At 37.5% G+C, this 16,506-nt stretch overlaps 1 protein-coding gene across 5 annotated transcripts in view; it reads left to right on the top strand.

Moving 5' to 3' along the window:
• ARSG (arylsulfatase G) overlaps window positions 1-16,506 on the top strand; it is a 124,707-nt gene that overhangs the window by 98,255 nt on the left and 9,946 nt on the right. For all 5 annotated transcript variants that reach the window (XR_004254684.1, XM_032209542.1, XM_032209545.1 and 2 more), the window contains 2 exons: window positions 8,808-8,928; window positions 12,816-12,906. Coding sequence is in view for 4 of the 5 variants with exons in the window: in XM_032209542.1 (XP_032065433.1) it covers window positions 8,808-8,928; window positions 12,816-12,906 (212 nt within the window). In the remaining variant the exon portion in view is untranslated. The remainder of the gene's footprint in view (window positions 1-8,807; window positions 8,929-12,815; window positions 12,907-16,506) is intronic.

A 16,506-nucleotide genomic window follows, 5' to 3' on the forward strand; every position in this document is an offset into this window, starting at 1 on the left:
AAGATTTTTAAAATCATCTTGCATTTTTCACCTGGCTAAAATTGGTACCCCACCCATTAGGGAGACAATATGTAAATATATTAGCTTCCCATTCTATAAATGCATTTTTGTGTGTTCAAAGATCAACAGAGGTCAAGTTAGTAACTCACATATTACTATTGTAGCTTTCATTGCATCTCACACACATAAGTCCAATTATCAGGAATCTTAGTTGTCTTTCTGACAAGACTTTACCAGTCTCCTTCCATGAAATTTAACATAGGCAACTCCATAAAGATTCCCAATTCTTATGATATGCTTGTTCTTAAGCTATGGTTTGTAGAAGCCAGTTAGTAATTACTAATTGTTTCAGGTTTCTATTACATGTACTTTTAATTATTTGTATTTTATTAGTGGAATCATTGATCAAGAAATACATTTTTTAGAGGCATTGCGTTGTCTGGAAAGCAGAAAGAGAGGTGGTACTCATAATGCTGTATGTTTTTCCTTCTCTTTCATGGAATTGATATTTGTTTATCAGTCTACATTGGTTTTGCACCCATAAGGAGGCAATTCTTCCCCTGAATTTTGTGGAGTTGGCATTTTTTTCTCCTTCCCTTGGGAAAAAACTGTATATCCACCTCCCATTTCTCATAGATAGACGTTACTACTTCTACCATAATCTGCCATGCCTAATCACTTAGTTAATGGCTTTTGATGAATGCCACTATCAAGGGCTTGATAATTTCCTGCTTGATAAAAGTAGGCCAGTAATGTAGGTCATCTAATGAATAGAAGAAATTGAGCTGTCATTGGTTGGTTGGTCCCTTGACTTAAGTCTGCAGACTGAGAAACTTTTCTCTCTATGGATATGACTTTGTGTGCTTATGTAAGATATTTATGGAAGAAACAGTGTTGTTAGATTTACATAGACAAAAAAAGAAATAAAAGAAAAATACATTTTTCCATCAGGTATTTATAGAATAAAGGTTCAGGTAACTGGAATCTTCTAGATTGTTTACTGGGGTCCCTATTTAGCACAACAGGTTGTGTGAGTAAAACCATGATTATTAAGACATCCTTGTCTTCTGCTCACCTTGGCATGAAGATGCCTCACTAATAATTTCCAGAGGATGTATTTTTTAGGAGAGATAAGGAGAGTGGACACACACACACACACACACACACACACACACAGCTCCCTACATAACATTCAAAGGAGACAATAAAAAAGGAAGCAAAAAAAGACAAAACACTTCCTTGTCAACAATCAACACCCAGATAAGCAGAGATTAACACCAAGATTAATGCTAGACCAACAATCAAGACACAAACAATACCCCAATCAACAGCTATTCCAATTCCAAATAAATAAGGTAAAAGTAAACAACAACCTAATCAAGAAACCAGCAAGATCACTCTTACCAACACTGACAGGGCTAGCCACTTGTAGATAAACAGAGAGCAGACCCCCCACTCCTTCTCGGCACTGGACTACAAATATTCTATCTGTGCCCATTTATCTTCTCAGGTTTGGGGTTTCATTTGTCTGTCTAGAATCATTAAGATGGAGTGGCCTTATGGGAAGAAGACTTACTTTAGGCCAGATGGTTTGAGAAGTAGTACATAGTGATGAAAAAGACACTAAAGGGCATTTAGGGGGAAGAAGGGAAATCATAATCTGTCAAAGCTTGTTTTGTCCTCTTAAGTGGTATTTGGCAACAGAAGAAACACATAGCAAAAAGAGAAGACACAAACTGACCCGCATTCATTTGAAGAAGATTGTGATAGGGCTGTGGGAAGTTTTGCTTTTGAAGAGAAAAATCCTTCCTAAAGAAAAGTTCAAATGGTTGCCTTTCTTAAAGATTCTGTTGGACTTATCCAGAAATAACTAGAGTGGAGGAAGAAGCCTGGATTTAGAATCCACAAATAATAAAAAGACTGTAATATAGAAAGGCCACAGCACTGCAAAATGCCAGGATGTCTTTTCTTGCTCTTCTTTGGTTGGAGCTTGCAATAAGAATATGTCTTTGCACATTACAAGTTGAGACGAGCCACCTCAGTTCTATTTGAATAGGTTTTATTTATTCCTCTAGGTGAGAAATAGAGGGAGTGACTTTTGAAGCAGACAGCAACTATAGCTTCATTTAGGATCTGTCAAAAACTTCTCCGTGGCCTTCAGCAATTATACCTTACCGAAGATCACTAAGGATTCCATCAGAACAGTTCTCCAAAACCATCCACTTACAGCCCCTCCCGAGTTTCTTTAAGAAAAAACTGGATAGAACTGTGGGGCTCTGGGTCATTCAGTTCTGCATGGCTAGAAAGTAGGTTTGCTCAAATACAGTATTGTAGGTGAGTAAATGAGATACAGGTAGTCCTCAATTTACGACCAAGACTGAGCGCAAAATTTCTGAGACTGCGCGCAAAAAAAGCAAGACAGTTGAATGAGTTTTGCCCCATTTTAAGACCTTTCCACTGTTGTTAAGTGAATCACTGCAGTTGTTAAGTTAGTAACATGATTGTTAAGTGAATCTGGCTTCCACATCGATCTTGCTTGTCAGAAGGTCACAAAAGGAGATCACATGACCCTGGGACACAGAAACCGTCATAAATATGAACCAGTTGCCAAGCATCTGAATTTTGATCAAATGACCATGGGGATGCTGCAACGGTCATAAGTATGAAAAGAGTTCATAAGTCATTTTTTCCTTCTAACTTCAAATGGCCACTAAACAAATGGTTGTAAGATGAGGACTAGCTGTCTTTGGGGCTGCAGTTACAAAACTAGCCAAAAGGCAAAAAATATATTTGCATATATGTGATTGGATTTAGCTCCCTAAAAGAAAAAGCTAGCCTAGAAATATCCTAGAAAGAATTATTTTCTGTAAAAGCATGCAAATACTTGTGTATTTGTGTTGTGTTGATTATGCTATTTTTTGATGCTTAGCAAACCAAGATAGCTGTTATGCATTTGATGCCAATAGTTTCATGAAGATAATTGGCATTATTTCAGCAAGTTAACTGCCGTTTCTAGGGAGTGAGCCAGTCTCATGAAAAATGTTCAAACTAGTCCAAATACAGAAGAACAATTAAGTTAAATGAAGTATACCCACAGGGAGTCATGTAACATGCACTTGAGAATTAAGTTACACCAAAGGAGTCAGGAAGTGTTCATTTTCAAGCCAGAGTGTCAGGCCTGCAGCCATCTTTTCTTTTGGATCTCAGGTCTGCCACACTTTCTATTATCCTACTATGCATTTTCTATAGTGGGAAAATGGGAGGGGGGGGGACTATACGGAGTTGGATGATATGTAGCCATAACAAAATTCTTTCTACCTGGCTGGAACTGGATGGGTGGAAGCTGCCAGCATGGCAGTGGAAGATTGGACCATGTGATGGACTTGTGGGTGTGGGGGCAAGATCTTGAACTTTCAACTGGGTGGGAAAACCGGGAAGCTTTCATATTCGGGTTTTCCCAGATGTGCCAACATGGCTCTCTTGATAAATTGGAACTTTGAGGAATCCTTTGCCTCGGACTCTGATTTATTTTTGGGTGCTATTTGGAACCCTGACACAGAGATCATGACAAAATTCTGCTGATGGACCTTCTTGTTCATACACAAGAACACCCTGTTTTTACTGATACTTAATAATTAACTCCCGAGTGCTAAGTATGCACTCCAGTACTTAGACCAGTGACCCATGGTCATGACTCTTTTTTCTTTCAATTCTGTGTTCTCCATCCAATGTTTCTCCTTGAGTTTATCCTTTGTCTCATGCTGATTACTTTCCCTACAATTATATGTATGTGCAGGGCATATATATATATGCCCTGCACCTGTAGTGGCGTGACTGGGAGGCATCTCCAGTTGGGACGGTGTTTGATTGGACCATGTAATGGACATGTGGATGCTGGGCAGGAACTTGAATTTTGGTTTGGGTGGGGAAAGCCTGGAAACTTTAAGATTCGGGTTTTCCCAGATGTGCCAATATGACATCTTTAATAAAATGGAATTTTGAGGAAACTCAAGCCTCGGAGTCTTCTTTCGTTGGGGGTTTTATTTGGAACCCTGACATTGTTCTTCCTTCCACTTAATGTTAAACAGACAACCCGCAGTTTTCCCATCCCACAATCTTCATTTTGAATTGGAGATAGGATCTTATTTTACATCAATTTGCATAATATTTAACTCCTACTTCAGTGAAGAATACAGGTAGGCTGCAGAATGGCAGAATAGTTATTCCCCACCACTACCACTACTGAGATTATTCGACATAATGAGCCTGCCTGTTTTCATCAGATATTTATATCTGGAAAAGGGACTGATGCTGTGATTTGCTTTTGATCATAGAATTACAGTGGGGTTTTAAATGGTCACTTTGCTCAAATATGCAGTACAGATCACAAGTGTGGTGAGGCGTCATGCTGTAAATAGCAACCCCCTGTAGCCATTCATCTCATCTTGCTAAGATTCCAAGTCCTACAAGCTTAACATTCCAAATTATGCTGTTTTATTTATTTTTATTACTGTATGCCACATTTCTGGACTCATTCAACCTTTTTATATTAAAAAAAATCCTTTTCATTTGTTTTTGTTTAATTTATTTTCAACCTGTCTCTCTCACCTATCAAGATGAATCTGAATTTTATTTCTGATTTCTAGAATATTAGCTGTCTTACCCAATTGTATGTGATCTGTACATCTAATAAATATTTTATCCACCAAAAATATTAATAAATGTTGAAGAGGGATTGTACCAGGACTGATCCTTATGGCAACTACCTCACTGTAGTTTGATAAGAAATCACTTCGGAGCATTCTTTCATTATTATTTTCAGTTTTCTATGTACTTCCAATCTTGTTAATCAAAATGTGGTTATGGAGATACTCTGTCAAATGCCTTGCTGAAATCAACACCCGTGATCCTCTCAGAAAACTTCCCAGTTTAAAAAAAAAGAGTGAAAGTTAGTTTGCTAAGGTTTGTTCATATAATTGCCACATTGTTTTCTGCATGTTTACAGGTCAACTTTATGAACTTCTTGACTTGCTCAAAAACTACCCAGTAATTAGTATCACTTTGCCTGATCTATAGTTCTTCCTTTTTTCTTTTCTTGAAGTAGGGTCTATTGCTGTGATGGCGAACCTTGGGATGCATGCTAGATGTGGCATACAACACTCTCTCTATGGGGACACAAACTGTTGCCCAGTTCAGCTTTGCTATGCATGCACAAGCTCCTCCCACCGGCCAACTAGTTTTCGGGTCTCTGCTGCGGATGCGTTGGGGCGCATGCGGGGGAGGTGCATCCATTGCATTTTGGGCGTTTGGGCATATGCATGCACGTGAGTGCACACACTTTGGGCACTCGGTCCGGAAAAGGTTAGCCGTCACTGGTCCATTGTCTTCTTCAGTCATTTGGCACTTCACTTTTTCTCCTGGATTTCTCAAAAATAAAACTTGATCAGATCATAGGGAAGTAAAAGAGATGTTCTCACACATCTAGAAATAGATATCCCAAAAGATACAGAAAGCAATTATTACTTTTAATATATTATACATTATTTTATTGGTTTGGTTAAAATGTTTGCAACTCAACTATGGAATCAAAACAGCTAGCATTTCCAAGCATGTGCAAACAGAGCATTAACTATAAAGTGTATTGAAACTGTCATTTAATCACCAAGCAGCCAAGTAGGAATAGACAACCAAACCTACTTTCAAGTTCTTGGATTTCATTTGGAACAATATAGGTTTTTTTTTCTAAATCCTGGATGATTCCTCAAGAGGAGGCAAACAAATAATTCTCAGAAGCAAAGCAGTCCTCAGTGGCATTGCCTATTCCCACATTATCTCTGGCCTCCATATTTTGGCAGCTAGGCATCAGGAACCCTGAAATCCAACATATTGAGAAATGGGCAAATTGGGTGCGTCTTATACAGTGAATACAGCATTTTTGCCTCCCGAAACCCTGCCCCCTTCACCAAAATGGCCATGCTGAGCCTTTAGGAGCCTTGCAGAGTGCTTCTGGGGCTGGGGAGGGCAGAAATGAGCAAAAAAATGGGCCTTTTTTTTTGCTCAATTTTGCCCCCTCCAGCCCCCAAGGAGCACTCTATAAGCCTCCTAAAGGCTATGCATGACCTTTTTTTTGACAAAAAACGGGCCCCTTTTCATGAAAAATGGGCTGTTTCTTGTTCATCACCCCACCCCGAGCACTCTACAAGCCTCCTAAAGGCTATTCATGCCCCCCCTTTTTTTTTTGAAAAAAAAGGCCCGTTTTCATGAAAAACGGGCCGTTTTTGGGAGGTCTGCAGAGTGCAAAAACTTAATTTGCCTCTTCAAAACCTTGGTGCATCTTATACCCCAGTGTGCCTTGTACTCCGAAAAATATGGTAATTTCGCAACGCTCTGGATGTTCCCAGTGTATTCTTTGCTTGGAGTTGTATTTGTTTAGCAATCAGCTTAATGATCTTACCAAAACATTTGTTTTCACCGAAGTACTGGGTTTTTTTTTCTATTTTTCCCAAAGTTGTTTATTGTTTTGCCTATTTGTTTCTTAGCAGTCATGCTAAAATTAATTGAATGGAAAAGAGAGGGAAAAAAAACCAAGTTTCTTTCAGCTCCCTCAGCTAACATTTCATAAGTCTCTTAAGTGGGGTGATATGTTTCAGTTCAGAAAAAACTTCATTGGTGCTAATGCAGTGTTTCTCAACCTTGGCAACTTGAAGATGTCTGGACTTCAACTCCCAGAATTCCCCAGCGAATGCTGGCTGGGGAATTCTGGGAGTTGAAGTCCGGACATCTTCAAGTTGCCAAGGTTGAGAAACACTGTGCTAATGTGTTCATCAGGTCTAATTTTGATTTCTATTTTTCCAGTATAGTCGCACTTTAAAAAAAATATTCATGCAAACGTGTTTGTTATAAATAAATAAACATGGTAATAAAACAATGGATTGTATCCAACGTACTAATAGCATAAAGGAACCCTTGCAAGATAAATTTTCTGCCCCTTCTTCCCTTCTGTAGTGATCTGTAGTGATTAAAGAGTCTGCTGGGAGAAGATAATTGGGGGATTGGCCACTTGTGCAGACTCAATTTGGCCTATGTATAACTGTGGTCCAGACATTTGATTTATCAGTTCCTGGTAATACTCATTTGTGTACCAGATGAAGAGCTTTTCAAGTATTAGAAATAATTTCTTGATGGAAGGGGCTGTCGAGTAGGATTGCTCTGTGAAGTGGAATATTTCCCGTTACTGGAGGTTTTCAAATACTCTGTTTTCCTGAAAATGACTCTCCCTGAAAATATTGCACAGAACAGCCATGAAGTGACCACGCTTACCACCTCCTGCACCTCACAAATAATAAGACCTCCCCAAAAATAAGGTGAAGCACTTATTTCGGGAGTCAAAAGAAAATAAGATCCTGACTTAAGTAGTAAGTGTCTATTCTAATTGCTCTGAAAAGTGTTATAGCTCACATAAATGAAATATCATGTTTTTCTAGACCAGTGATGGTGAAGCTTTTTCTTACAGTGTGCCAAGATTGTGAGTTGGCGCTATCACACGTGCATGCGTGCACACACCAGTTAAATCCTCCCCGCCCACCTGTGGATGCACGCATGACACCCCCCTGCGCATGCACTCATGACCCCTCCCCAGACTCCGGAGGCTCTCCTGAAGCCTGGGGAGGGCGAAAAACGGCCCCAACGGGCCAACCACAAGTTCAAAAATGATTCATTTCCGGCTTCGGAGGCTTCCCTGAAGCCTGGGGAGGGCAAAAACGGCCTCTCCTGGCCCTCCGGAATGGCAAAAAATCAACTGCCCAGTGCACACATATGCGCTGGAGCTAATAACAGCGAATACGGCTCCGCATGCCACCTGTGGCATGCATGCCATAAGTTCACCATCACAGTTCTAGACCATGGAATGGTACGTTAAAAAACAAATCAGATAACTAATATTTTCCCCTTTAGGGAGAAGTTTTTGTACAAGCTGCTTAAGTCATTCTGATGTACTTGGTTAGTTTTGAGCACATCACAGGGTTTCAATTTAGAGTATAATTATATAAATTTCATATGTTATTAACCATATGATCAACAAGGGTTTTGTGTGCTCTATATGGCTACCTGTTCTCACAGGTAACATGAAACTTTTTCTAGAGAAAAAAGATTCTGGATTTTCCATCCATTCAGGGTGAGCTGGGGATGGATGTCATTAGAGTAATTAATTTGAAGTCAGATGGTGTACATATGAATAAATAGGAGCTGACATATTTGGCAACAACCTGTAACTTTAAAATCCAACCTCTTAGTTCACAGAGAATAGTCTTCTTTCATGTGTTAAGGATATTTGACAAACCCAAGAGGAGATCCACAGAGAAGCTCAAGTAAATTGAAACTAGGACTTCAGTATCCTGTGCAAGGCTTTCCAATATTTCTATGGTTGTTTGTGAAATCTTTGCTGTCCACCATAATTCAGTTGAATTTTCTCTTGGCAAACTTTGTCAGTTCAGCCATACAAGAAATACTATGCCAAATCAGAACTTGCAAATTTTATCCTAATTTTATAGTTTGCATTACAAAGAGAATTTTAATGCTTTATTTTGTAGAATGGGCACATGTACATGGACTCAAACACACACACATAGACACAAGCCTAAAAAGAAAAGGTGCACCAGAGTCTTTAATAAGCAGCCTCCAAAAGTTTGTATTTTGGATTGTCTATATCAGATGAGGTAGCCTCAGGAATAGGTTTGTAAGTCTTTTTGTCTTGTCATTGATTGCCAAGATCAGCCTACATTCTAATCACAGGATATTCTCTTCTGCAGCACTTTAGACATATTTCCTACATTGGTATCTCTAGCGAATGCTACCCTTCCTCCCAACAGACGTTTTGATGGGATAGATATCTCTGAAGTCCTGTTCGGGTACTCAAGCAAAGGACACCAGGTATGGCATTAACTTTCTGAACACTGAGTAGCAACATCCACTACTTGAAGGTTGGAAATTCCCTAAAATTCCTCATGTTTCAAATGATTAACATTGCCACAAACAATGTAAATTTAACAAGACCCTGTCTCTTGCTCCTGCCTTATAATTCTTTATATATATTTTTTAAACTGGTTTGCTTTATCTTGTTTTTCTTCTTCTAAATATTTTGAATTGGTCTTAAAATGCTCCAAGCTTCCCTGTGTGATACATATGGAATTCATTTACGTTCATATAACAGTTTTTTAAGCTTCAGATACTCAATTCTTGTTAGGGAAATACCTGTTATGAGATGGAAATCTCATAAATGAGGATGGAATGCAGTTTCAAGCTTGAACTGCTAGCTGTAAAAACAGTCAATTAAATCCTCAATTGTATTTCATAAGCTTAAATTTTACTATCAATCACACATGTATTTTATGAAATATAATCAAATAGTTACATAAAGCTACTAAGACGGCACAGGTTGTTTTTTTTTTTTTGTAAAATTGGTCAGCTTCAGAAAGTTGGCTCCTACTTGCACTCTCATTCCTGTTGAGCACAGCAGTTGATCTGCAAACAATTTAATGCATAAGCAAAATCCATCTATTATCTCCTAGGAACACTATGACGGCTCAGCGGTAGAGCATTTGCCTTGTGTGAAGAAAATCTCTGGTTCAGCCCCAGGCCTGTACAGGGAGGAAAGGATTTCTATCTGAAACCGATTGCCAAGTCTTTTACATGTAACATGTTGTGAAGACTAGTAGTTTGATTTTATGCACAATGAGTGTGCATGAGTGCAAGCATTCCGTGGCTGAGATTCTTAGTGTGCCGTTTAAATTTTCTTTCTCCATTTACATAACATTGCAAAGGCAGGAACAGTAGGAGATTATTCCCAAGAAAATGCATGTACTGAACCAGTTCCATCCTTTGATTTGAGTTCTAATAGGTACAGTTCTCCAGCAGTTGGTTATAATGACAATTACCTTTTTTTTTTTTTGGCACAACACAAACATTTATGTAATCTTTCTGCTTTTTATTGCTTATTGGCTAAAGCTTTTTTAAGAATAGAAATGCAGAATTTTGTTTATGATTTTTTTCTCATAGTAATTTCATTGTGTATTGTTCTTTCCGCCTGAGAAAAAGAGCTAATAGCGTCCCTTCAAACTTTGTCTATGCCTTAAGAAATTGATGACATTTCCATCTCTGAACTTTCTTCCCTTATTTTCTAAACAAAATCTTTTAAGGTTTTAAAAGAAATTTCATATCTTCACGAATAACGTTCAACTTCTTGCTTTTCTTGGCAATTTCATACAATTGATTTAAATGTTCCCCTTGTTGTTCCTGTTGTTCAATTAATCCAAAAGTTCAGGACTAATCAGCATTCCAAAATCTTAAGTCCCCAAATTCTATGCATAACTGCTTTCTAGAAAGTGATGAATGCAAATGGAAGAAGCTCAGTTCTGGGCCCTGTAATTATACGTTTCTTCCAAATACTTTCACTGAAGAGCTCTGTTGAGGATTTCTAAGCTGAAGAAGACCATTATGTCTTCTGCAACAGGAGGAAGAAGGAAACGGGTTCCAGAAATTCTGCATCTAGCTAGGGGGAACAATTTGTGTTTTTTTCAAACATATCCTTTTTTTTTTCAGTGACGTGTTTCTCATGCCACACTAGTAGAATAGCTACACCATCTTCCAGTGATTGCACTAGTTTGCTCAAAGGAATTATTCAAGTTTTCTTCTAGAATTGTTGTTATAACATCAGTATTTTTCACTAAACATATGTTCTCATGTTCTCATCATTGCTACAATTAAAATAATTAGAAGAGCTAACTTCAATCTGTTGCTGGCACTTCTTTCATCACAAATCTAGTTCTCCGAGTGGTTTTGTAACTCTTTTAAAACTGATTTCCTTTGTGAACAAATGGTATGAATTAAAATAAAAATACAGACAGATTTCCTGAAAGCTGAAGGGAAAACATTGTATCTATATATATTTTGGAGGCAGCAGCTAGGTTTTACATAAATGTATAGTTTAAGAACATATTTGAAAGTTTTGCCTACAATACTATATTGAAAATGATAGGAACTTTTTTTTTTAAAAGAGATACAGTTGCAGAAGTAGTTACGCTTGCATTACACAGTTGTTGGTATTCCTACTGTAATTTAACATTTTAATCAGAAATCTAATATTTGATCAGTGAGAAAAAATACTATCACTTCCATGGTAAAATATGCACACTGCTCAATTTGATATGACGATGAAAGTGGTGGTAGTCAAACATAGATAAAACTAGCCATGTTTTTGTAATGTCAGCTGTTTCATGACAATACTGATATCATATCTGATATAAGGGAGATGTAAGATACAGGCTGTTCACGCAACTGTTATTTAGTGCTGGGATTTATTTTTTATGCTTCTCCATTATTCTGTTTGTTCTAAAAATAAATCTTGTACAAATGAATTAAGCTTTGTGTTTGTAGCCCTGTGGAATTTAGAAATGTCTTTAGGGCCTTTGTAAATGTATGAAATTAAGAACCAAGGGTTTAAGGATTGAGTGAAGGTACATCAATTGGCTTTATTGGAGGAGAAATATATGACTGAGTTGAGATGCATCACTATTAGAAGTAAAAGAAAGCTTTCTTGAGGACTCTGCTCTATAAAACAGATTTATGATTGTTTCCTATTAACTCAAGAATATGAATTTCTGAAGCAGGCATGCCGAAAAGATACAAGTGACTAGTGAAAGGCCCTGTTTTAATTACAGGGTGAGGGAAGAGAGTTTGTTTCAGAGGCCAACAATAAATCTGTTTTCCATATATGGAATTTCAGTTCTTTCATTATGTTCAGCATATAAAGACAATTTTTTTTTAAAAAAAAGCAAGCCCCATTGAATCAAATGGACCTTAATCGTAGGAAATGGAGTTAAGTACTGTATATAGCAGTGATGGCGAACCTTTTCGACACTGAGTGCCCAAACCGGAATGTGCGTGCATGTGCGCGTGCTGGAGTGCCGGAAACCCGAAGACCAGCTGGCTGGTGCATGCATGCATGCTTGTTTTGTGGCCGTTTTTTCAGCCAGGAAAATGGCCCCAAAACAGCCTGAAAACAGCCCTAAAAAGGCCCAAAAACAGCCCAGAAAATGGCCATTATTGGGCTATTTTCAGGCCGTGAAGACCAGCTGGCCAGCATGCATGAGGGGCAGCTGGCGATGGCACATGTGCCCACAGAGAAGGCTCTGCGTGCCACCTCTGGCAAGCGTGCCATAGGTTCGCCATGACGGGTATATAGATTCCCGGTAGTAGATATATTTGTTTTGCCCTGCTCTAGTTTTGTCTTGCTTAATTAGTTTTACATATTTTGAAAGCAACACACAAGCCTACTAAATTAAATATGCATGCTACAGAAAGTCATTTCATTTTCTGAATTTTTTCTGATTCTGAGGAGTGGGCAGAGTTCAGTCTAGCTAGATTTAAAAAGTCCATGGGAGTGGAAATAAGCAATTAACAGTTTGGATTCTTCTACCGGTAAGTATTAATGGGAACAACATAATTAGATGCATATTACTATTTGAATTTGTGTATGTACAATTCTGGATACTCATTGAGTTTAGTTGATTGCTTGCAGACATCTCATTACTCAGCTAGGTAACATCAGTTTGAATGTTGTCATCATTCACTCACATTGATGAGGTGACCTAGTTGGGTATGAAATGTCTGCAAGAAAACCATCAAGCTTAGAAAGCACCAAGGTCTCCACAGTTCAACCCTGACTACAAGTATTCTTTTCTATTGGAATATATGCAGCTTCCTATGACATTAAGCAAAAGAGAGCACTTTCTAATCTTCCTAATTTCTTTTTCTTCTAGACATTATTCCATCCCAACAGTGGTGCAGCTGGAAAATACGGAGAAATACAGTCTCTTCGGTTGGACCAATATAAAGCCTTTTATCTTACAGGTACATTATTTATTGGGGTTTATTATGTATTTCTGAATATTCCCATAGTGTATTCATCTAGTAATGTGTTTAAAAGTAATGAAATGTGAATAAAAGAAATTTTTACAAGTTAGTTATTACTAAGCCTTAGTTTCAAAACGGGTTAGTGTCCTAGCAATTATTTGTTTCCAGCTCTTCTCCAAAGGGAGGAATTTTAAAATAATGTTCTATACGAAAGTAATTCAAGAAAGTAAAACAAGAAAGTAATTCCACAGAATTTATTTTTGAAAAATACACTGAATAAAGACAGAAGCATCAACAAAAGATGATGGTTTTATAATGTCGTATTATATGGCATCTGAGTTTATTCTGGTTAGGGAGTAGACTCTCTGTTTTGCCATGGTTCATACCACTATGCCGAAATTCTGATAAAAAGTTTGATTTTGTTGAGTATTTTATTTCTGGATTTCAATAGAGGAGCATTGGGAATTACAGGAGAATTCTTTGGACAAAGCTGGAATGGAGAAAATATTTAAGAAGATATGTAGTGAAACCTTGGTATGAGAACTGCTGCCTAATGGGAGTTCAAGAACTCAGCCTTTGAGAAAAGGAATGTTGATTGGCATCCTGGGTGTTATAGGCTGGTGGTTCTTGAGGTGTATAATTGGTCTGGAGGTTCAATTCTGAGATCCAGGTTCCCCAGGTACTGTACTTTTAAGGGAGACAAAATATACAGCTCCCTCTGGGCTTATGTTTCATTTTTTCTCAGACTTTTACTGACATTTTAGAGGATTTCAATTTATATTCCACCATGCTCACTGAAGCTTACTATTCACACAGTTGAAGAACCAGCTGTGAACTGTGAAGTTTACTCTTGACTGGCTCATACCTTCCAGCCATGAAAGGATCAACTTCCCCCCTCCTCCCTCTGGCCAAGCAGTCACATATCCCGTGTCTTCAGAGGAAAGAAAAAGCATGTGAAAAGAAAAAATTAAACAACAATATGATATTTTCCTAGGGACATCTGCTCCTTTTTAAAACAGCATTTAAAAAGCAAAACAACAGGACAATTTGATGGTCTTCCGTATGTCTCTTATTTTGGAATAGAGATATAAATCCTATAAAAGCCTATAGACACTTGCAGGGGTTGAGCTTCTGAGCTATAATTACCAGGTTCTTGCCTTGTTCTCTGCCAGATGGCATAGATATCATTGCATACAAACAATGGCATTACCTTTCCTCCCACAGTGTTTTCCCAGTGACTCCTCCAGAAGTCTATAGTTAGAGTCCTACTGTGTTTCTTTTTCTATGTCCTACCTACGGTACTTTTTCTCAGCAGAAAAAAAAGACCCAAACTCAAAAATAATGAAGGAGATGCATACATTGTCAAAGAGAAGACAAATACGTAAAAAACACATTTAACAAAAATTGAAAAAATATAACTAATGTCATTGTAAAAATATTTACAATTTTGCATAATTACTAATGTTCAAATATGTACATTTCTAATACATTTATATACCATCATTTTAACTTACTGTATTCTGTATAAATGTATTCCATATTTTATTGTACTTGTCCATACAAATTTACCTCTATAAGCAATCCACTTATAAATGGCAAGTGCAGTCAGGTCTTCAGTCCACTGAGTGAAAGAGGTCATTTAATTATTTTTCCAATCTTGCAATATCAGTCTTTTAGCCATAATAAAGACACAGAGAATCCATTTACATTGTCCAATTGTCACATTCCATGTAATAGATATGTAATTCAAAAGAATATTATCCTTAGAAAAGTATTGCTTTTGTTGCACAATCAAGTTTATATAGTCTACTACCTTCTAAAATTTGGTAAGTGTAAGACATTGTAGAAAATGTTTTAAAGAAACATTATCCTTAGTACATCTCCAATAAAATTCTGTTTTTCATAACTCTTTTCTATACAAACGTAATGGGGTCCAATAACTTCTAAATATTGGTTGTTGTTGTTGCATACGTTGTAATTTGAGGTCATTGGCATTCTTGCTAAAGAACTTAAGACACTCTCCCATTGTCTAGGCAATATAGGATCCTTTAATTCTTTATTGCACTGTTTTCTTAAATGCAATATTTTTATTAAATTATTGATAAGAAATAGCTAAAAAACTAATGGTAGGGGTTTTTAAAGTTTTAAACAATTTAACGTTATTCTAATATCTCAGGTATCCCAGAAGCTAAAAATTTTGCTTGTCCAGACAATGTTGTTAAAAAAATCTTGTAACTGTAAAGGTTGTCATTGGGTGATACCTGATAGATATCTATCTCTTAACACATCATATATTTTAAAAATATCATCATCTATCAATTGGTTCAAAGTCAGTACCCCCAATTCCATCAAATTTTTCCATATTACCATCTTTTCCCCCAATTTTTAATTTTGGGTTTCCCCATAAAATCAATTTTGGTACAGTAAAAAGATATCTCTGTCCTTTTCTTAATGCTTGGCACTTTTCAGTTGTGATGGAAAGAATTCCTTTCAGCAATCTAGTATTGATTTTCATCTCTTCTTTTTCCATTCCATCACCAGGTTACACAATCTGGATGCGTTTATGACTACCAGATAAAGCAAAGTAGTAAACCCTGTAATAGGGCTTAAATAATGTGCTATTAGATTATGCCAGTGATCAAAACCAGCTGACCACTCAGATTTAATGATTGTGCATGTACTCTTGTTTGAGGAACAGGAATCCTAAGCTATATGGTGGTTCTATTGCAGGAACCCTTGCACTACATATTTCACAGATTTTAAGCATATGAAGCTCAAAAGAAGCATCTTGCAGGTAGTGAAATAGTTACTGTATTTTTCGGAGTATAAGATAAATCCCCTCTAAAAGAGTGTGGAAATTTTGGTGTGTATTATACATTGAATACAGCTATTTTTGGCCTCCCGAAGCCCTGACCCCGCATCTAATTTTTGTGAAAAACAGGCTTGTTTTTGCCTTCCCCCACCCCTCAGGAGCACTCTGCAGGTTTCAGTGGGGCTGGGGGAAGGGAAAAATGCCCCCATTTTGGTGAAAAACGGGGGCATTTTTGTCTTCCCCAAGCCCTGTTGAAGCCTGCAGAGTGCTCCTGGGGGCCGGGGAGGACAAAAGCTTTTTTTCCTGATTTATCTCTTTGAAATCTTGGTGCATCTTATACACTGGTGCATCTTATAGTCCGAAAAATACGGTAATCACTAAATTATAGGTGATAACGCTATACTTTTTTTTTTTAATTGCCGGCCACATTTTAATAAGGAAAAAAAAGTTTGGAGGAGGGGGATAGATCTGTTTTATTTGTTTCAGATAAAATACATTCATCTGATTAGCAGATCTGAAAGACAAACCAGTGTTTCCTGTCTTGCAATACTACAAAAAAAGTTCCCAAGATGATCTTTGCGTGTTGAGGTTGGTCTGGCTGGATCCAAGGCGTAACACAAATCTGAGAGCAGATTTCCAACAATGGAATTGCATAGAATGACTTTGAATGCTGATGGGATATGTCTTTGAGGCTAAATTCTCACATATACAGTCATCTATTTGGCAAAATGTTGTGGGGGAATATGCACTCTGCCTTGTACAAACAATCATGGAAGATTTCATCC

This window comes from Thamnophis elegans, chromosome 2, assembly GCF_009769535.1.
Source record: "Thamnophis elegans isolate rThaEle1 chromosome 2, rThaEle1.pri, whole genome shotgun sequence".
Taxonomy (NCBI): Eukaryota; Metazoa; Chordata; class Lepidosauria; order Squamata; family Colubridae; genus Thamnophis; species Thamnophis elegans.